At 48.3% G+C, this 18,297-nt stretch overlaps 1 protein-coding gene across 1 annotated transcript; it reads right to left on the reverse strand.

The window, feature by feature from the left end:
- Nucleotides 1-941: 941 nt before the first annotated feature.
- On the reverse strand, nucleotides 942-15,388 carry ELAC2 (elaC ribonuclease Z 2). The gene is made up of 24 exons (XM_072881276.1): nucleotides 15,079-15,388; nucleotides 14,932-14,982; nucleotides 14,776-14,846; nucleotides 13,968-14,032; nucleotides 13,251-13,308; nucleotides 12,660-12,728; nucleotides 11,979-12,134; nucleotides 11,416-11,474; nucleotides 10,641-10,699; nucleotides 10,477-10,549; nucleotides 9,335-9,447; nucleotides 8,583-8,681; nucleotides 8,230-8,368; nucleotides 8,066-8,151; nucleotides 6,876-6,985; nucleotides 5,979-6,075; nucleotides 5,402-5,540; nucleotides 4,692-4,730; nucleotides 4,420-4,529; nucleotides 3,843-3,942; nucleotides 3,642-3,762; nucleotides 3,366-3,444; nucleotides 2,453-2,597; nucleotides 942-1,717 (listed from the first exon to the last, which is right to left on the reverse strand). The coding sequence occupies exons 1-24, from the start codon at nucleotides 15,342-15,344 to the stop codon at nucleotides 1,475-1,477; spliced, it is 2,547 nt and encodes an 848-aa protein (XP_072737377.1). The 5' UTR covers nucleotides 15,345-15,388; the 3' UTR covers nucleotides 942-1,474.
- Between the last annotated feature and the right edge of the window lie 2,909 nt (nucleotides 15,389-18,297).

Below are 18,297 nucleotides of genomic sequence, written 5' to 3' on the forward strand. Positions count from 1 at the left end.
ATCCTGCACAGTCCGGGAGCTGATTGTCTTACCACAGCAGTAACCGTGCCCTCCCTTGGGCACCCTAACGTCATCCTATTTACACCTGTGCAATAACAAGTATTTGCTCAGTCTTTCCTCAGGCCCCTGCTTTTCTTAAAAGCCCAGCAGACCATTTGTGTAATACCCAGCTGTATCAATTACCCAGTTTGCTCTTCAGACAAGCATAATATTAAAGCACAGCTAATCAACAAAAGACACTTCGCTGCCACTTTGTGTCTTCATTTTCCATCACCTTAAAATGAAGTCTTAAATCTTTAATATGTGCTGGTATCATTTGCTGAGCAGCGCTTGGGGGCCTAGTGCCTTCGAGTTGCCTCTGAAAATGAACTCCTTAATTGAAACAGGGCAGAGCTCCCCCTTCTGCTTACAAACACATGCAGTTACTGCACTGGTAAGGAAGGAAGCAAAGCTGACTCACAGAAAGCCCTGAAAACACTCCTTAACTGCAGGCCTTTCTCACAAAGACCTTTGCCAGCTTTCCTGTTCCCCTGCATCCAGGACTGGGATCTGCTCAAGGAAACTCTCAGTTGCCTGTTCCAGAGCCATTCAAAAGCCACTCCCAGTTGTTACCAGCTTGAACTGACAGAAGTGAAGCTCCTGGCTGTAGGGTAACAGAGGCAGATATGATTTTGCTGACACAAAACACAACCAGACCAGACATGAGGCTCCAGCATCAGGGTGAGATCTTGGTCTTTGCAGGAACAGGTAATGGCAGAAACAGCCAACAAAGGTCATTCTCTGGAGCAATTTGGTATTTGTTTTCCCTCCCTAAGTCTTCATTAGCAATCTAGAGAAAACACAGCCTCCTGTACAACAGTGAGTAGGTTATTTGGATTCTAAATAAAGGGCTTGGAAAACTGATCTCATAAAAAAATCAGCTGAGAAAACAAAAATAAAATAGGAACACAGCAGCATTCACATCTCTAAATTAACCTAAAAATTAGGTCCCATTTTATTGTGAAATTTCCTCCTATGAGCTGGGTTCTGATACCTAGTTACATTCCTCATAACTCAGAGACCTTATTCGCCTTATTCTGGTGAATCCACAGCCCCTCAAGGGCTTCTCAAACCAGATCTCTTGCAAAGGTCACAACTGCTGCTGTTACATTATCAATAGATTGTAGCATAAAACCAAAAATTAAAACAGTTCAGAGAATAACTTTTGGCTAAAAGAAAAATGACACATGGACTGGTGAGACCCAGGAATAGGAACCGTATGGGCAGGTACTGTCACCACAAGAATTCGTGCTGCTAACAGCATGCTTGGTAGCTTCAGCCCATGGAGATCCACTGATGACCAAGCAAACCCAGACGCTGAGGCCAGCCTCTTCTTCCACGGTGCCTGCAGGCAGCCCTTGGCACTGCGTGCTCCCAAGGCCTGCAGAGAGCAAGGCACCTCTTACAGAGCAGAGCATTCTCAACCATGTTTCTTTCAGTTTACTGTTTTAAGCTTCTTATTGGGTAGTTCCTGACAGTTCTTGGTTTGTTTCCGTTTCTGGCGTAGTGCTTCCTTGTTCTCACCGTCAGCCAGTTTGTCCAAGACTATAGCAGTCTCCTTCAGAAGGCGCATCTCCCGTTTTTCCTTCCGCTCCTCCATTTCTACTATGTCACCCGCAAACAAAGCTTTCAGAGGTGGGATCAGTTTCGGGATGGTTGGAAAGTCACCAAAACGCACCTGAAATACATCAGACCAAGGAACACCTGCGTGACAACTGGTTTTTGTCTTCCTTCTTCCCACCCCCCCACCCCCTGTCTTTTGCCTGTTCAGATGGCAGGGCACTGCCTCCTCCTCTTCCTCTGTGCAGCACCCAGCACAGAGGAGCCCTGATAGAGCCCTAACCTCACTGATGATTTTCAGCTACATTTACACTATCAGGCAGGTCATAATTTTCAACCCTACAGCAGTCAGTCCACAGATCCCATACACCAAGTTATTTACATTTTCTTTACATTTACAATAAATTATGTGGACACTGTACAAGTTTTGATTGATTAGTGAGTTATTCTCACTGCTACAACTGCGTTCAATCCAATGGCAGCAGCTGTTGGTTCCAGGATGTCTTTTGCACCACACCAATTGAGAAGGGAGTGGGAATGGAAGCAAAATTAGGTTTTCAGCTGGGAGTAGAGTGCACAGAATAGAAGCAACATGAGGCAAGTACCCAGTGTGTTAAGAGTGGACTTCTGTTCTCAAGAGCCATCAGCACCTGTCTCACTCTGTGCCACCCATTCTCCCCCACGTTGGTGATGTCTGCTGCCAGTAGTAGAAGGAGCTGTTTCAGAGGAGATTACCCTTCAGAAGGAGATGGTGTATTGATACAACATTACAAGTGGAATTTAATTCATGAGCAGCCATCCCAAAGTAACACTGAAACCTTTCCCACAGTCTGGCTCAAAGCTCCCAACTTACCCTCATGTGATCGAATGCAATTCCAACCTTCTCGCTGAAGTCTTCACTGAACAGCGGGATCTTGGCGTACCTCTGACTGAAGTGATTGAGCATGATGAACTCTGCATTCATCTTCATCCCAGTCTGAATTGCCTGGGAGGTTGTGCTGCAAAAGGAACAGGAACACGGCGCTGTGTACCCTGGTCACACACAGGCTGGCTAGCACTGCCCCTCCAACAGGGCAAGGCAGGCTGCTTTGCATCTATGGTCACATCACACCAACAGCCAACACTAGATACCATCTAACACTTGCTGCACACAAGGTGTCCCTGCTCCTTGCAGGCACGCCCAGGCACCTCTTCCTCTGGCAACCTGTGTGCAGGAGTGCCTGAGTGCAGGAAAGCAGCTCTCATTACTTGGAGCTCTACAGTTAAGAGCTCCACAAACTGGGGACAGGGGCTTATTAAAATACTTGTCCCAGGGGTGCCAGCAAGTGCAGCTCTCTTGCACTCACATGTAATTCTGAAGCTGCTCTCAGGTCTCCCCACTTTTCCTGGGAGCAGCGCTGAGTTATCACTGGTTGCAGCGCTCAGTTTGAATTGTGCGGTTAGCTGGGGGGGAGGTATGACGACTCTACCACCACCTGAGATTAGTCCTGAAATGTAATCGAGCAGAGGACCTTTCCTTTGGGCTAGTCTATTTGTAGAGTTACCACTGTCCACTTAAAAAGCTTTCCCTATATCTCTTTGGGGACATTCAGAGGAACTGTGAGAGTTACAGAGCTGGTACAATGAGCAACACACCATTTTTAGTGCCGAACAGCTCTACACACACCAGAGCCATCTACAGGACTTGGGTCTTTCTCCACCAAGGACAAAGCCCAGCTCCGCATCTTCACCTTCCTAATAGTGGTAGACAGCAGAACACACCCCACCTGTGTGTCTTCTCTATTGCTTCTTTTTCCATGCCATCTTCCAGTGTTGCTTCATGGATCAGCAGGGTAGCATTTTTCCCTGTGTAAATAATCATATATTCAACCTTCAGTTGAATATAGACTAGTTCAACTGCCTACATGAACTCTTATTTCCCTCCCCTTAGCCCCTCATGTTGCAGGCATAGCACCAAGGGTTTGCGGGTACCCACTTCAGATACTAACAATTCAAGACCTTTCTCCAAGCGATTCTTCAAGCAGAGGGCTTTTGTCACCTACCCATTTGCACTAAGGCCATGCAGGGCATTGTGTCACCAGAATAGACTACTTTCCAGCCAGATTTGTGGATCATTGAACATGCAAAAGCATTTTTACAGTGCTGGACTTCACAAGTCTGAAACTGAACAAGGATACAAGTGTTAGACCTCAGGTCCCCTCTTGCCCCTTATATCAACTGACCCTGCCAGATCGTGAGCTTACCTCAGCCAAGTCGTAGTTCTCTAACAGAGAACTGACAAACCATTTGGCTTTAGGTTTGATGTTCTCACAGCCTTTCACAAGAGACTGGGAAGTAATCATTCTGTGAGGGAGGGGAGAAGAGAGAACTAAGGGCAGGTACAAAGTAAAACCTGATCTTATCTTTAAGCAGCCTATTTCTCCTTCTCACTTCAGCACCTTACAAACAAGACACTTTTGTACACCCATGTGGTTTTCCCTTTTGGTTTCACTAGTTTGCTTTCACTATCCAGTGCCCCAATAACTCATCCAAACACTTCCTCCCCACTGTCAAATACTCTCTCTTCCAGGAATCTTTTTTCATTTGCCCAACTCCCCTTTCCTCAGGGAAAGGAAAGCCTGCATGTAAGCCTCTATTAAGTAGCACAACTGAGTACCAAACCCTGTCCTCCCCTTTGCAAACTGCACATCCTAATTCTGCACACTATGGAAGGAGTCAGAGTCGCCTTCAACAAAGGCGTGTGGGGAACAGATGACAGTAGGTTGCCTTGAATAAGGACCCAGCAAGGACAGCTCTCCACATACCACACAGAACACTCACTTGATGTCTCCGAGAATCTCTTCACAGTGGTTGTGGTACTCGTGTAGCCAAGGCATGATCTGTTCAGGTGCTACCAGAAACACAGGGCTGAAAGCCTGACCAAGGGCTGCCTGGAAAAGCAAAGGCAGGTGGGAAAAAAAATCAGTATTAGATATACCAAATCAGAAAGAAGAAATACCTAGGGAAATAATGGTGCTTTTCCACTACTCAGAAGTTCCCCTCCCCTCACTCCAAGGCAAGTTCAGGGGCAGTGAAACAACAGTACAACTTACAAAAGCTCTCCGCCTCTCCATCAGGATGTTCAACAACCCCTGCAAAGGGAACAAACAAGACAGCAAGCTGTAGTCAGAAATATCTGGGGCATAAGTGGCAACACTGCTACCCCAGCTCAGCAAGCTGCAGTTTTTGGAAAACCTATAGTCAGTAATATATGATTACTGCTTTTCCAATAATTGCAACTTGTTGAGCTGCTGTAACGCTGTCGCTGCTTATGCCCCCAAGCTGGTGGCCAGCAGCCCACAACACAAGCCCCTCAGCCCTTCCCAGTGCTGCTGTGTCTGCTCCCAAAAGAAGGGTGGAGAGCAGAAAGTCTCTACCCAACATCTCAGACCCAGTGTGGTTTCCAGACACAAGACAGACCAGCAAACAGCCTGCCCTTATCAGGCCCAATCTAGAATAGACCAACTGGTCTGTCTGTGACTGTTATTGCAAAGTACTGAAGGAAGCTGGGTTGGACATTGCTAAAAGATTACAACTCTGGATGATCCCGGCAAGTCTGCAGGGACCCCTAACAGGAAAGGAGAGGGGATCAGAAACACAGAAAGATTCAGTAGTGCCTGGGGAAGTGCCTGGGGAATGCAGAGGCTAAGTACAGCCTTAACAGCAGGGCAGCCCACATTCATCAGCTGCAGCTATATTTGAATCCCAAACAGCAGAGCATGCCTGCACAGAACTCCTTCTCCTTCCAGCACACTCAACCTACCGAATGATGATCAGTATGCATGTGAGACACAAACACAGCTACTATGTTACACAGCACTTGGTCAACTTGCTCTCCATAGTGGCGACAGAGCTGTCCAAAGGTTCCTTCTCCACAGTCCAAGAGCAGGGATCGGGTGGAGCTGGCAAGACAAGTGACAAAGACATTTAGCAGCCACTGCATGAGCTCTAACCAGGGCCCATTCAGGGAGGGGGATCTTTTGGGTTGGAAGGCAGAGCGCTTTCAGTGCTTACACCTCTAAATGCTACTCCAGTCCTACTAGCCAAGGCTTTAGAAAGACTGTTCTGTCTACATAGCTCATTCTGGTCTTGTGTTGATGCTGAACACACCCTTGGGGCAGATGGTAAAATGAAAGAAGACATTAAACATTTGGCTTTACAGGAGGCTCTCAAGTCTTCCCCACCTACGGAGAGACAGGTGCCTGAAACTGAAGTCCTACAGACTCCACAATAGGGGCACTCTCCCTGTGTCAACAACACACTGGTCAAAACAGCCCTTGGGCAACAGCCTCTTGAGACACTGAGCCTCTCCAAGCAGAATACATGACACTGGGATTTACCTGGTATTTACCAGTGTGGAACTGACATTTCGGATTTTCATTGGAATTGCAGATCCTGTTCCCAAGAACACAATTTCAGGATAAGCACCCACATTTCCTGGAGAAAACAGACAACAAAGATTTGTAAGTAAGTGTTACCCACATACTGCCCAGTCAGACACCATTTAGTTCAACAGCCTAGTAACTCCAGAGTCTACATGTCCAGCACGTTCATTTTTGCCCCCCTCAGCCTTTGGCTTTCCTACAGCAGCAAGGTTTTCAAGGGAAGACAGGACGAGCACCACCAAGAAAACACACCACAGTGGATAACTGCATATCCAAAGGCAGGCAAACAAGGATTCTGCTTATTTCCCATGACAGAGCTGGCAGTTCAAGAGGGACCTGCCCCATTCTACAGTGCCCTGACTCTCCGCAGAATCAGGATCTAGACAGTGAGTGAGCGGTGCTGTGTCATACCATGAAAGCCTCACTGCCAACAGGAAAACTGAAATTCAGAGGAGAGTGCCCCACAGGGAGCTGGTTCTACAGCAAGACTTCTCCCAGACATAGGGACTGGCACTGTGGCTGCTATGACAGCATGGAACACAAGCAGAGCTCTGGTCAACTCAGAGAAATAACACACAGGCGCTTTGTTTCTAATTGCCCCCAACAGCACTCAATCCCCAAACCTAGCAGCTTTAGAAAACCAGAAGCACAAGACTGCATAAATCCAACTGAAACAAGCTAACTCCGTTTGTGCTAAGCCTGTCCTCTGTACAGCTCCAGAAGGACTTAAGAGCACCTCTCAGGCAGCAGGAAAACTGCCTGTTCGCAGCTCTGTCTGGGCTCTAAAGCAGTGGGTCACCAAGACCTCCTCCTTCCGATTACACTGATCCAAGACAAGTTGCTGATCCTTACCTGGTACAGCAGACAGGCTCTCTTTGCACTCCTTCACACGAGTCTGGAAGTCAGGGAGATCCAAGGCTTCACTAACAAATGCATCGTGATCGCAGACAGTCACAGCATCTCTGAAAGAACAGGCCATTATCAGGATGGGGCAGGGTAGGAACTGAAAAGGCAGCACTTTTCAGAGCAAAGTGCCAAATTACTGTGCCAAAACAGCCTTACAACAAAGGGTCAAATGCTCCTTCCAAGTTCCATTTTGAGGGGTGGGGGAAGATACATCCACGAGTGTGGTGTGTGCCAAAAAGGCCTGGCTGGGCTGAGCCATGCCACAGAAATAATCATTCCACCAAACAGGAGAAGCTCCTGGAATAGCACTATGCTCCCCTGTGCTGTCTAGATCCAGAGAGCTGTCAGACACTAGAGGGCACTGCAAGGCAGCACGGAGACTCCTGGAAGAGGAACAACTGCCCAGAGGGGCTCCAGGTGCCACTCAAAAGCATAACGGACCTGTGTCCTGGTCCTGCATTAGAGCATGTGCAGCATTACAGGCCTTCAGATACCTTAAGCAGAGAAACTTAAACTCTTCTTGGCATCTGGGTCCTCCTATTCTGCCCAGACCCAGAAATTTGAGCCATGGTAGCTGGTACCCCCTTGCACCACGTGGTCCCCTGCCATTAAGATCCTCATTGAGCAGCTTCACCTACTTTCCTGCAAAGCAAGCACCAGTGAAGAAGTCTGCAACTTTTTAACCACCTGGGGCTTTCAGCTCCGATACCATTTGAAGACCCAGAAAGCCTGATAAGACTTTTACTGGGCTCCCCAAAAAGTCTCTCCTGCCACCATCTGCTCTGCCACAGGCAAGGCTGGGTGCACAGAATATGATGTCAAAGCAAAGGACAGAGGAGCACATGACAGTAGAAGAGCAAGGGACAGAAACAACACTCCAAACCTATGGTGAGGTGGTGTTTTCAGTGGTTCACTCATCTGTCCTACACCACAAGTCCTACACCTTGCCTGAGACTTTCAAGGACAGGAACACACCCCTCAAGACACAGCTGATAGCTTGGCAGCTACCCCAGCAAGGCTGCCAGTAAGAATCTGCAAAGGATGCTGACACACCATCCTCCCTCAGCACAGACTCACACTGAAAAGCTGCTTCAAGCCAACACCCAAAAACTGGTAAGTCAAAGATTCCCACTGACCTCTGCCACTCCTGTTGTGGTCTGAAGTGGTATTTCAAGAGGCACTCTCCTCGCACAATGGGCACGCTACACACAGCCTCTTCTTCCTACAGGGAGAAGAGTGACATTAAACACATTCTTTGCTCAGGGGCATGAGGTACACAGGCAAGCAGGGCCTGGCCTACCTTGCTCTGGTAGGTGGTGAGCAGAGGGAAGATCTCTGGGTGGATGAGGTTCAGCTGAGTTTGGATCTTGTAGCTGCGTGGGTTGTGCACCGCGGAAGAGTTTTCATTGAGCACCAAGTGCTGAGTTCCAGGTCCAAATCTGTAAAAGGACAATAAAATGCTCAACAGCTTCAGCCCCATGTTAGAGCTGGTCATATGTGCACACCTGAGCCATTAGCTAATATCTCATCTGAGCCAGCAGAGCTCTGCTGCCAGCCAACACCTATTTCTACTCTGGGAAAAACATTTGCACCATAAGAACACGCTGCACCCCCAACAGTGACATGAAACCAACTAATCAGAAGTTCACATACCTTTCCAGCCATTGCTGGTAGCGGCTGTCTCGAAGCACTGACTCTGGAGTCATGTGAATAACCAAGGCCACCTGGTTCTCAGGAAGTCCTTCCTGGTACCTGGGGCACATTCAAATATAAAAAGAATACCTGTGCTTCAGTCCTCCATCACCTTGGCATCCCCTCCCCTCTCCCATCTTGGTGCTACCAGAGATGCCCCCCGCTGAAGCAGGCATAGCACAGATCTTAAGAGCACAGCCCAGGAGCTCTAGGCTCCAAATCACAGTAGCACAAGGCTCCGTGAAGGCTCAAGCCTGCCATTTGCTAACACCTCCACTGTCCCCCCCAGGGCAGTCCCTCTCCTCCAAGAGCAACATCATCTGCAGAGCCTTTCAGAAGCCTAACACGCTTCTGCACAAGCCCTACAGAGACGTTACATGCAGTCCAGGCTTCCACCGCACAGGGACGCGGCAGTCTCTACATTGCTCCCCAGTCAAGACACCAGTGCACATTTCCTTCCCTGGAGGCCCCTGAGGGAAGACAGGCCTGTCACAGTTACAGAACCCCACGGGTCCTGCACAGGCCTGCCTTTCCTAAAAGGCTCAAAATGCACCACCAGTCCTTTCTTGCATCTATAGCTCCTTAACAGCGCCAAACAGCCCAGATATCAGTCACAAGAACCAACACATCTAGAATAGATCAAGAACTTCTCTTTAGCAAAGCTCAGCACAGATGTCTTCCCCCAAACACTCCAGGGCAGCCAGCCCCACTACCTTTGGAAGGTCTTGTTTTCACAGACGGCATCCACAAAGCCCTCATGAGGACACTCCAGCACAATGAACACTGGGCCAGGATCAGTAGGTGTGCACAGTTCTTCAGGAAAGAGCTGCAGGCAGGTACACAAAGATCACACCACAATCAAACCATAAACGCAGCCCTTCTTGCATCATTATTTCGACTCTTTTGGCAGCTGTTCTATCAGACAGCCCCTAGAGCAGGCTCTCTCAATGCTCAGCAAAGCCAGACAGTGCAGTTCTTGTTCCCTTTCTGTTCTCATTACACAAGTCTGCATTTTGCTGTGTAACAACAAATCCCAACCTTGATCTCAGAGCAAACCACAACCTAATGCAAGGAAGGGAATTTTAGCAGCTTCTAGGTCCCCACAGCAGATTCAGATGGTAGCAAAAGTGTGCTTAAGAAAAAAAGGCTTTGTGAAATTCTTATGACGCAAAGATATGTCAATCCTATCTCCCAGGTTAGGATCTTCACTTACAGATCATCTGGGACATGGCCAGAGCTGGCTCTGTCTCTCACTTCAGGCTAGTGTTTGAGAGATTAAGACCCTGCACACAGGAACCATTGAACTTCTTTTGGTCTAAGAGGTGCAAATAGAGTAAGGAGGGAGTGATAGCTACACAGGCATTCAAAACCCAGATTTAAAACATGCAGGGATTAACTCCACTAGACCTGTTCACTGCTAGACAAGGGGAGACAAAGAAGCTCTGACAAATAGCAGACATACAGCCACATTCACAAATGAATTAGTTTCAGAGCATACTTCCCTAATCATAACCCTGCAACAGCCCCAGACATGGCCCCCACAGGGGCCACATTCAGCAACAACTTGGGGCTGGAACAGGGACCAGACACTAACCAAAAGTAGCCACTCAAAGCTCAAAAAAAGCAAAACCCATGCCAACCTCTTAGCAGGGATGAGAGGGAATAGGTATCCATCCCACCCTTGCCTCAAGAATGGGTGTAAAAAAAAAAAAAACAAACCCACAAAAAAACCCACAAACCACATGTCCCAATACATATTGGTAGGCAAAACGTTCTGCACAAAAAGACTGTCACCCTGGGAGCCCAGTGAAGGAGGGAGGATGGTAAAGCCACAGAAAGCACAGATATATCTTACCTCTCTGCCTTCAAAAGTGATGCTCTCCCCGTTTTTGAGAGCTGTAATTATGGGAAGAATGGCTGGAGTTCCCCTGAAAACAAGGCCATAGAAATATTTAGCTCGCCAACATCAACATGCCTGGTGTTTGTTGCCCCATCCCCCAGACTGGGATCTGTACTCACACTGGCAGGCCCATCTCCTGTGCTTTAGCTGCTAGGAATTTTCCCTTCTTTGGGTGAATCTGAAAAGAGTTAAATAAAACAGTATTATCAACCAAATAAAGAGGACCAGGAAACAAGATCCACGTACTTCCAGTTTAAGTGTTTCCCCACAAGCCAAGGGAATTTTGTTTTTCTTTTCAGTTTCACAGCCACTAGTCTAATTTACCCCCAAAAACCTTTTACTAGACTTTCTGGTTTCCAAGATCACACTATTGCTTCTTGCTCCCTTCTTTAGCGAAGTAAGCAGGACAGACCTGACTTCCCTACCGTAAGCATTAAGCAAGAATAGAACCTGTATACTCTTAATTGGCTGCTCTATAAAGAGCACTTCTAAAAAAATGTCTCTAGTTTTTACACATTCCTATGCATGCTGCTTTTACTCTGACCTTTGAAAAGTAGAATCACAAAATAACTTCAAAGTCCTGCTTGAAAATGCTATCTCAAATTAAATCTATTTAGCCAGATGAAATGTCCTAATGACATTAGGAAGCATTTCTTTACAGAGAGGGTGGTCAAACACTAGAACAGGCTTCCTAGAGAGGTGGTCGATGCCCCAAGCCTGTCAGTGTTTAAGAGGCATTTGGAAAATGCCCTCAGTAATATGCTTTAACTTTTGGTCAGCCCTGAAGCGGTCAAGCAGTTGGACTAGATGATCGTGGTAGGCTCCTTCCAGCTGAAATACTCTATTCTATATTCTATTCTACATTGATTTAGAGATCTTTATGTCCAAGCTTACTTTACAAAGGAAAGCCATCACCAGATCGGGATGCCTGCTTGCACACTTCTGTTCACCACCTGTAAAAAGAAGCAAAACTATTCAGAATCATCACTGACTATCATTTTTCTTAAAGCCAAAATGTGTCAATGTTTGCTAAAGCATTGACAGGAACAACATCATCCAGCCAACTTGGAGCCCAGTAGCAAAATGTTACAAGCACCTAAGGCCAGACAGCCCACGGTTTCAGCTACAAGAAACCAAAACAAAGCCCAGGACTGAAAAATAATCAACCCCAACATCCACTTGTAATTAAATTACGAAGGCTGGAGCACCCACTCCAGCCAACGGCAAACTACTACAGGGACTAATCACACCCCAAGAAGGAATCACATCCAATTTCTAGGCCTCATTAGTTCTGCATCAAATTCCAGAGCACCAGAACTCATTCTGCTCCATATAATCCTTCAGCTGAGCTTCTCTACAGACCTCACTTTCAGAGAGCAAACTGCTCTGAGGACAAAAGCATATCCTTAATATGGCGTTATTTCATTAAAGTTTAAAAGGTCATTCCATTTTTTCACCTGTTTTCTTTGGGCTTTCTTTTCCCTTGCCCTCCTCCAAGCTTTGCTGTGCAGCTCTTGGGGATCCAGGTCCTGTGTCCCCTTTAGGGCTATTTCCACCTTGGGTTGATGCTCCAGGACTCTGAGGCAACGTACTTTCAGCAGCTAGTGATTTTCCTGTCCCAAATCCAATAAAACCAGACAAAGATCACTCAGTCAAAAGGGATAGATAAGAAAAGCATGAATAGCATTCCCTCTTCCATGACAGTCATGTTTAAACTGCACCAGAATACAGAGCTCTTCCCCGCCCCCCCTCACACTTGTATACTCTAGTCACTTATTTCAGGAGCCGGTCATCATTCAAGTCCTTCAGATTCCCTCAAAACTGCTAAACTCTGTCAAGTTTGTGCCTGTACTCTAAGTATCACAGTTTCCGGCAGTAAGAAAACTCAGTTGGCTAGGAAAGCCAAATCCAGTGATGTTTCACATGTTATTCTATACACCCACACCTAAAGGAACAAAACAAGGCCCTGACTCAGCAGGCCTTGTTTCTTTGAAAGAGATCCTTCTCCTGAGAAAAACATGCAAATTAATAAACCTCTCCTTACTCAGGCTTGTAAACAGAAGCCTCTCCTTTAACCACCTTAAGCATGGTTACTGAACAAGTGCTTCTCCTGTCTGACTACAGAGTCATATGCTCACCTGTAAGAGGTATTTGGTAGACTGTCATCGTCTCATCCTTATACTCAGGCTCTGTGTGCAACTGCACAGCTGGAAAAAGATCAGAAACCAGCATTAGAAACTTCATAAGAAGTTCATATTCTACAAGAATTTAAATCAGGAAAATATCTTTTTCCTTTCTTAAACTAAACCTGCTGGATGTCCCCCTTCACTTTCTCTGCCCAACTGCAAAGAACCATCAATAATTAAAGTTCTTAAAAGCCCATCATCCACAAAAAGTAGTCCATGATACCACAGCAAGAAAAGTTCACTGGCAGACTCTGGAAGCAAATTGCTTTACAGTGCTTTAGAACCAAATACTGTCTACTAGTCAGACAGAGTGGCAGTGGCCTACCAGAAACAGAGCTGGAAACACTGTTTTTCTTCCAGGAAGTTCTTGTGATGGATTTGAACAGTGTATCAGATCAAAACAAATGATTAAAACTTTCTTTGAGTGGATCTAAACCAGAGGCATTTATTCTGAAGTTGGTACTGTTCAATGCAACCTTGGCTACAGCTGAAACAAAAAGAAGCTACAAGCTCATATTAACTACACATCACTGACCTACATACCTAAATCCATCCTTTTTAGGGGCCCAGGAAAGAGTCGAATCGCTTTCAAGTAGTTTTGCTGGAAAAGAGATAGTGTATCAGGAGGCTGTGCCCAAGCAGTGCAATTACAAGCACCACTTTCAGGAGTTACAGTTACTCTCAGTGAAGTCAAAAGCTCAACACCCAGTCAGGCAAAAATTGGGCAGCACACAGCCAGCCCAAAAGCACTGGGCAGGTGTCCCAGTGAGCATTACTCATTTAGAAAGAGAAAGAAAAATAAAGAACCACTCTCCCCATCCGTTCCATCAATATAATTAGTCAGCAGATATTGCAAGGAAATAAAACAATGCTGAGGATTGGAAATTTTCAGCCTAGACATGGCACTAGGCTGGCAAGGATCGGGTTAAGCAGGAGATCAGAGACCAAATTTCTATTAGAAGAAAATGGGGAGGGAGCAAATAGGAGAACAAAGGACCCCTTTTTCCAACACATGATTTACCAGAATATTAGCTGACAAGACAGTTTTAAGGAGAAGTCTGATGCTGTCCTGTGCGTAACTGAAGAGATTTGCTTTTTAAAGCCAGCGCTTCTGGCAGAACCTTCAGGCTGGCACTACCTCAAACCAGCATTTTACACCTGTATGATGATTCATTCCTTTGATACCAGCTCCCCCAATTCCAAGGTAAGCTTTAACATTTGAACAGTTTGCTGTCCCTTCTGCAAGCTCCCCCTACTTACCAGCTTTGGTGGCCCTAGGAAAACACATCTTTGAAGCCCCATAGCCTTTAACGTGAGAATCATACCTAAAAGAAAGCAGAGAAACAGCTTTATCACAGCCTCACTAACCACTGGTAGATCACACAAGAAAGATCCCTCTCAGTGCCCAGGAGTGCTGGGCCTCTCCATGAAGGCTAGAACTGAACTCTGATCCAAATTCAATTTGGCCTCAGCTTTGTGACAGTTTCAACAAGTCACTTATCAGTGCAGATAAAGAAAATATCTAGAAATCTTGATAGTCATAATTTGGAGCAAGTTACCTGAACAGATTGTTAATCTCCTCCTTTCTTGGAGACTTCTAGAATTTTCATGGACAAGATCCTAAGTGACCTGTTCTAATCTCACCCTGCTTTGAGGACAGGGGAGGGCCAGAAACCTTTGTAGGTCCCTTTGAACTCAAATTAGTCTGACTCACAAACAGCTCCCTGCTGGCAATGCAACACTGGTAATGCCTTCTACGCTAGACGATTTTGGGAAGATAAAGCCATGCACGCTGGGGAGGCAGCACCTCTTCCACCACGTGTTCGCATGCACTGTTGCGGAGACCACACTGCAGCTGGAAGCACCGCAGAGCTCCACGTGCAATCCAGCCGCTCTGACAGCGCGTTTCCTCTCTCCACCGCTACATAAGAGACCCCACACACCACCCATCAGGCAGCTTGCAAAGCAACCACCTCTGGCCTAGACAACTGCTGCCTATGGCTGGACCCTGTGAGAGAAACCAGTGCCAGGCTGCCACTGGGACACCCAGCCAGCCCACCCCACTCACCTGGCAGCCCACCGACGTTGGCCCAGGCCACCCGGCTGAGGAAGATGCTGTCCAGGTGGGAGATCTTCAGCCTGAGGGGCGAGATGGGGGTGGTTGGGGGTGAGCAAAGACCGATGCAGCCCCAGGGCGGCCCCCCCGGTTGTGCTCCCCACTTACTTGTGCTCCTGCATGGCCCGCTGAGTGCCCTCGCCGCAGTTGAAGAGATACCTGAGGGGAAGGGGCATCAGGGCAGGCCTGGACGGGGCGCCCCGGCCCCGGCCCCGGTCCCAGCCCAGGCGGAGCGCCCCGCGGCCTCACACTCACCGGTTGAACTCGGAGAAGACGTAGACGGCAGCGCCCGCGTCGCGGCTCCCGGCCGCCACCACCTGCACGTAGACGGTGTTGGGCCCCGCCAGGCCCGTGCCCGCGCTCCGCCGCCTCTCGCGGGCCCACACGTGCCGCGGCACGTCCTTGGGCCGCCGCGCCGGCCGCGCCGCCGAGGAGCCCTCGGCCATGGCCCTGCCCGTCGCCAGCCGCCGCGCAAGGCCGAAAACCGGCGACGGCGGCAGCGCCCGCGCCAAGGCCCACATCCGAGCGCGCTCCCCCGCCCCCGCCGGGCGCCTCCCGCCGCCAATAGGCGCGCAGCGGCTTCAAGAGGCCCCCTCGCCATGTGATGCGGATGAGCCAATGAGAAGCGAGAGGCCGCTCCGGCCGACCCGCCCCTTGAAGCGCAGCTCCCGGGCCCGGCTCGGCCACCGTCCGCTTTCACGTGACCGGGTGTACCCAATCGGAACTTCTCTGCCTGCAGGTACGCTGAGGGGCGGTGCTTAGTGGCGCCTCGCGGGTGCCTAGCAACCACCGTGCCTAGCAACCCCCCCTTCGCCGGCCTCGCCCGGGCCCTCCCGCGGTGCCGCTGCAGCCCCAGGGCCGTGGCGGGCCCGCAGGGCAGCGCCGGGGCCCGGCCTGAACCCGCTGCAGCTCCGACCGCGGCGAGCTGCTGTGCTGGGGGCCTGCCAGAGCCTGCCGGGACGCAGCCAGGGCCTGCGGGGCTGGGCCAGACCCGGACCAGGCCGGGCAGGCCGTGGGTGAGGAGGCCTGGTGGGGCCTGGTGGCTTTGTAGTACGTGCGTGGAGGAGGCCGTCGAGGAGCCGGAGCCGGACTCGTCACAGCGTGTCAGGAGGTGCCAGCTAGGTGGAAGGAAAGCCTCTTCCCTGTGAGGTGCTGAGTCAGGTACTCGGCAGGGCTGCGCAGTCCCTCTCCTTGGAGGTTGTCAGGACCGGACTGGATAAAGCCCTGAGCACCCTAGGAGCTGACCCAGCTGACCCAGGAGCTGACCCAGCTTTGAGCAGGAGGTTGGACCTCCCAAGGTCCCTCCGAACCCAGATTATCCTGTGATTCTTCAGTCTCCTCTTCACCATTTCCCCATTGCTCACAAGCTCCTCTTCCATATGAGCCTTGTTCAGGGCCTGTTTACAAATAAAAGACGATCAGGCCACAGCTGTTTATTTTTGAGCTCTCTAAACCCACTCTGAGTTCTCTCGGGCTTTCTGTTTGCTTCAAAAAGAACCACTAAATTTTACTGTAACCAGAGTACCCCAACATAAACAATCCTAATCATCAATATCCCTTTTCTTCCTTACTTCCAAAGACAAACCTTATCTTTCCCAGTGCTTTGCTTTCCAAACACTGTCTCCCTTTATTCTTAGTGCCAATGCTCTTCCCTTTCTTTTCCAGTGATCCAAGCAAGCACATTGAGTGGGGACCTGTCCAAACCTCCAGATCTTGCCATGGCTGTTTACAGCTGTTCTATCAGTCTTTCTTCAAATCTATAACTCACTTACCGTCTCTCTTTCTTCTGACTCCCATCTCTTCACACAACAGTTCAAATTAGCATGTTGTTTTTCCCTGGTTTTCCCCACTTCTGGATGAAATAAAGGGTTTGTTCCTTTGAACAGCAAACTCTTTGTTCGCACACATTTTACACGTTACAGTCCTGCACTCATAGCACTTGGCTCCACTCCTTGTAGCCACACAGGAAGGGAGCATCAGTTTAGATCTTAAATTGCTTCCCAATAAAAGTTGAAGTTTCCTAAAGGTGAGTGCTCTGTCTATGCATTCCTGTCCCACTGCTGCATCGTTTCCTCCCTGTGTCAATGATTTTCTGCTCAGGTGAATAATTAGGAAGTATGAAAATACCTTTTTTTGTGCTTAATGCTTTTTTTTTACACCTTTGGGAGCACAAAAGCTTTTTTAGGGCTCTGACCAGCTGGCATGGAGTTTCCAGCCAATGTTTCTTTAGTTGATGAAATAACTAAATAGTGTGTGGTATTTTTCATCAAATGAATCCTGGCAATTTTGTACAACCTTGGTGGCTTGGTTTTGTGGGCACAGGCCAGTATTTAGAGCTGTGACTTCACAAAAATTTTGTAAAGTGACAAAACTGCCTGTAATATCTCAACAGTCTTATGAAGGTTTCACAGGAAGTAAATAAAAAACTTTGAATCTGATCTGAGGTTCATACTAACTAAAGCACACAACTGTCCTTTGCCATTTCAGCTACAATGTTGTCTGGGAAGCTCGCATATTGGGGAGGAATTTCAAAGACTGGTTCATGGTTCGGGAGGAATTTCGAAGACTGGTTCATGGTTGAGGAGGAAATGTCTTTTATTTTACAGTTTTGGTCCTTGTTTTGGGTGAGAGTGGTCCTAGCCTAACAGATTTGTTGGCAGAGAAGTAAGGACATCCCAGAGTTTAGTCCCTATAGTACTTATAAAGTGAATGACTCACGCATTTTGCCAATTTAATTCTTGCTGTGATTCAGATTTCCTTGGAAAACTATTTTTTGTCTTATAGATAGGGTGCTTGATTAAGCTGGCAAAGATCTCGGTTTCAAATTTTCAGCAAGACCTTATAAAGTTTGGAATAATTCTCTCTCTCAGAAATTCCGGATGTTAAAGCCATCCTTTGGTTCTCAAAGTCATCTGGAGTAACAGTTGTGGTGTATTGGTGCACAGAGGCAGTGAGCTTTGCCTGGGTTGTGATGAGGACCAGGGATCACCCAGAGACAGTAATGCTGCAGACAACATCTCTGTATTTCTCAAAATCACTTACGTAGCGCTACAGGGACTGACTGAAAATGGCTCATGCGCTTTGCATGCAGGAGGTCCTGTTCTGAGATGGCGCTTGGGTCCATGCAAGGCAGGCTGTCTGACAGTGCCCGTGTGCAGTGGCTGTGGAGGGTGTCAGGAGCACATCCAACAGCATGCTGCTGTTTGACACCGCCGTAGCAACGAGCAGCCTCCATCAGAGGTGCCTGATAAAGGGCCAAGGGCTTACTCTCTGCTCTAACTGAGGCTACAGAGATCAAAACCTGCCTCCTGACCAGGGAAAGCCGAAGCTGGTTTGTAGCCTCCTGTCTATGTGTTCTTTTGGCACTTTTTATGCCCATGTGCTCTGTATGAGACACGTGGCCTGTCCTGGTGTCATCTTTAGCCCCCTCCTCCTGCACGCGGTGCCGGCGCTGATAGGGGCTACCTGCAAGTA

This window comes from Ciconia boyciana, chromosome 16, assembly GCF_034638445.1.
Source record: "Ciconia boyciana chromosome 16, ASM3463844v1, whole genome shotgun sequence".
NCBI lineage: Eukaryota > Metazoa > Chordata > Aves > Ciconiiformes > Ciconiidae > Ciconia > Ciconia boyciana.

Bases quoted from the DNA above. Each gene is read 5' to 3' on its own strand.
- ELAC2 (XM_072881276.1), bottom strand. From the start codon at position 15,344: ATGTGGGCCTTGGCGCGGGCGCTGCCGCCGTCGCCGGTTTTCGGCCTT. The intron at 14,983-15,078 runs GTGAGTGTGAGG...CCTTCCCCTCAG, and splicing joins GTCTTCTCCGAGTTCAACCG to GTATCTCTTCAACTGCGGCG. The intron at 8,369-8,582 runs GTATGTGAACTT...GTCCTTTTACAG, and splicing joins TACCAGCAATGGCTGGAAAG to ATTTGGACCTGGAACTCAGC.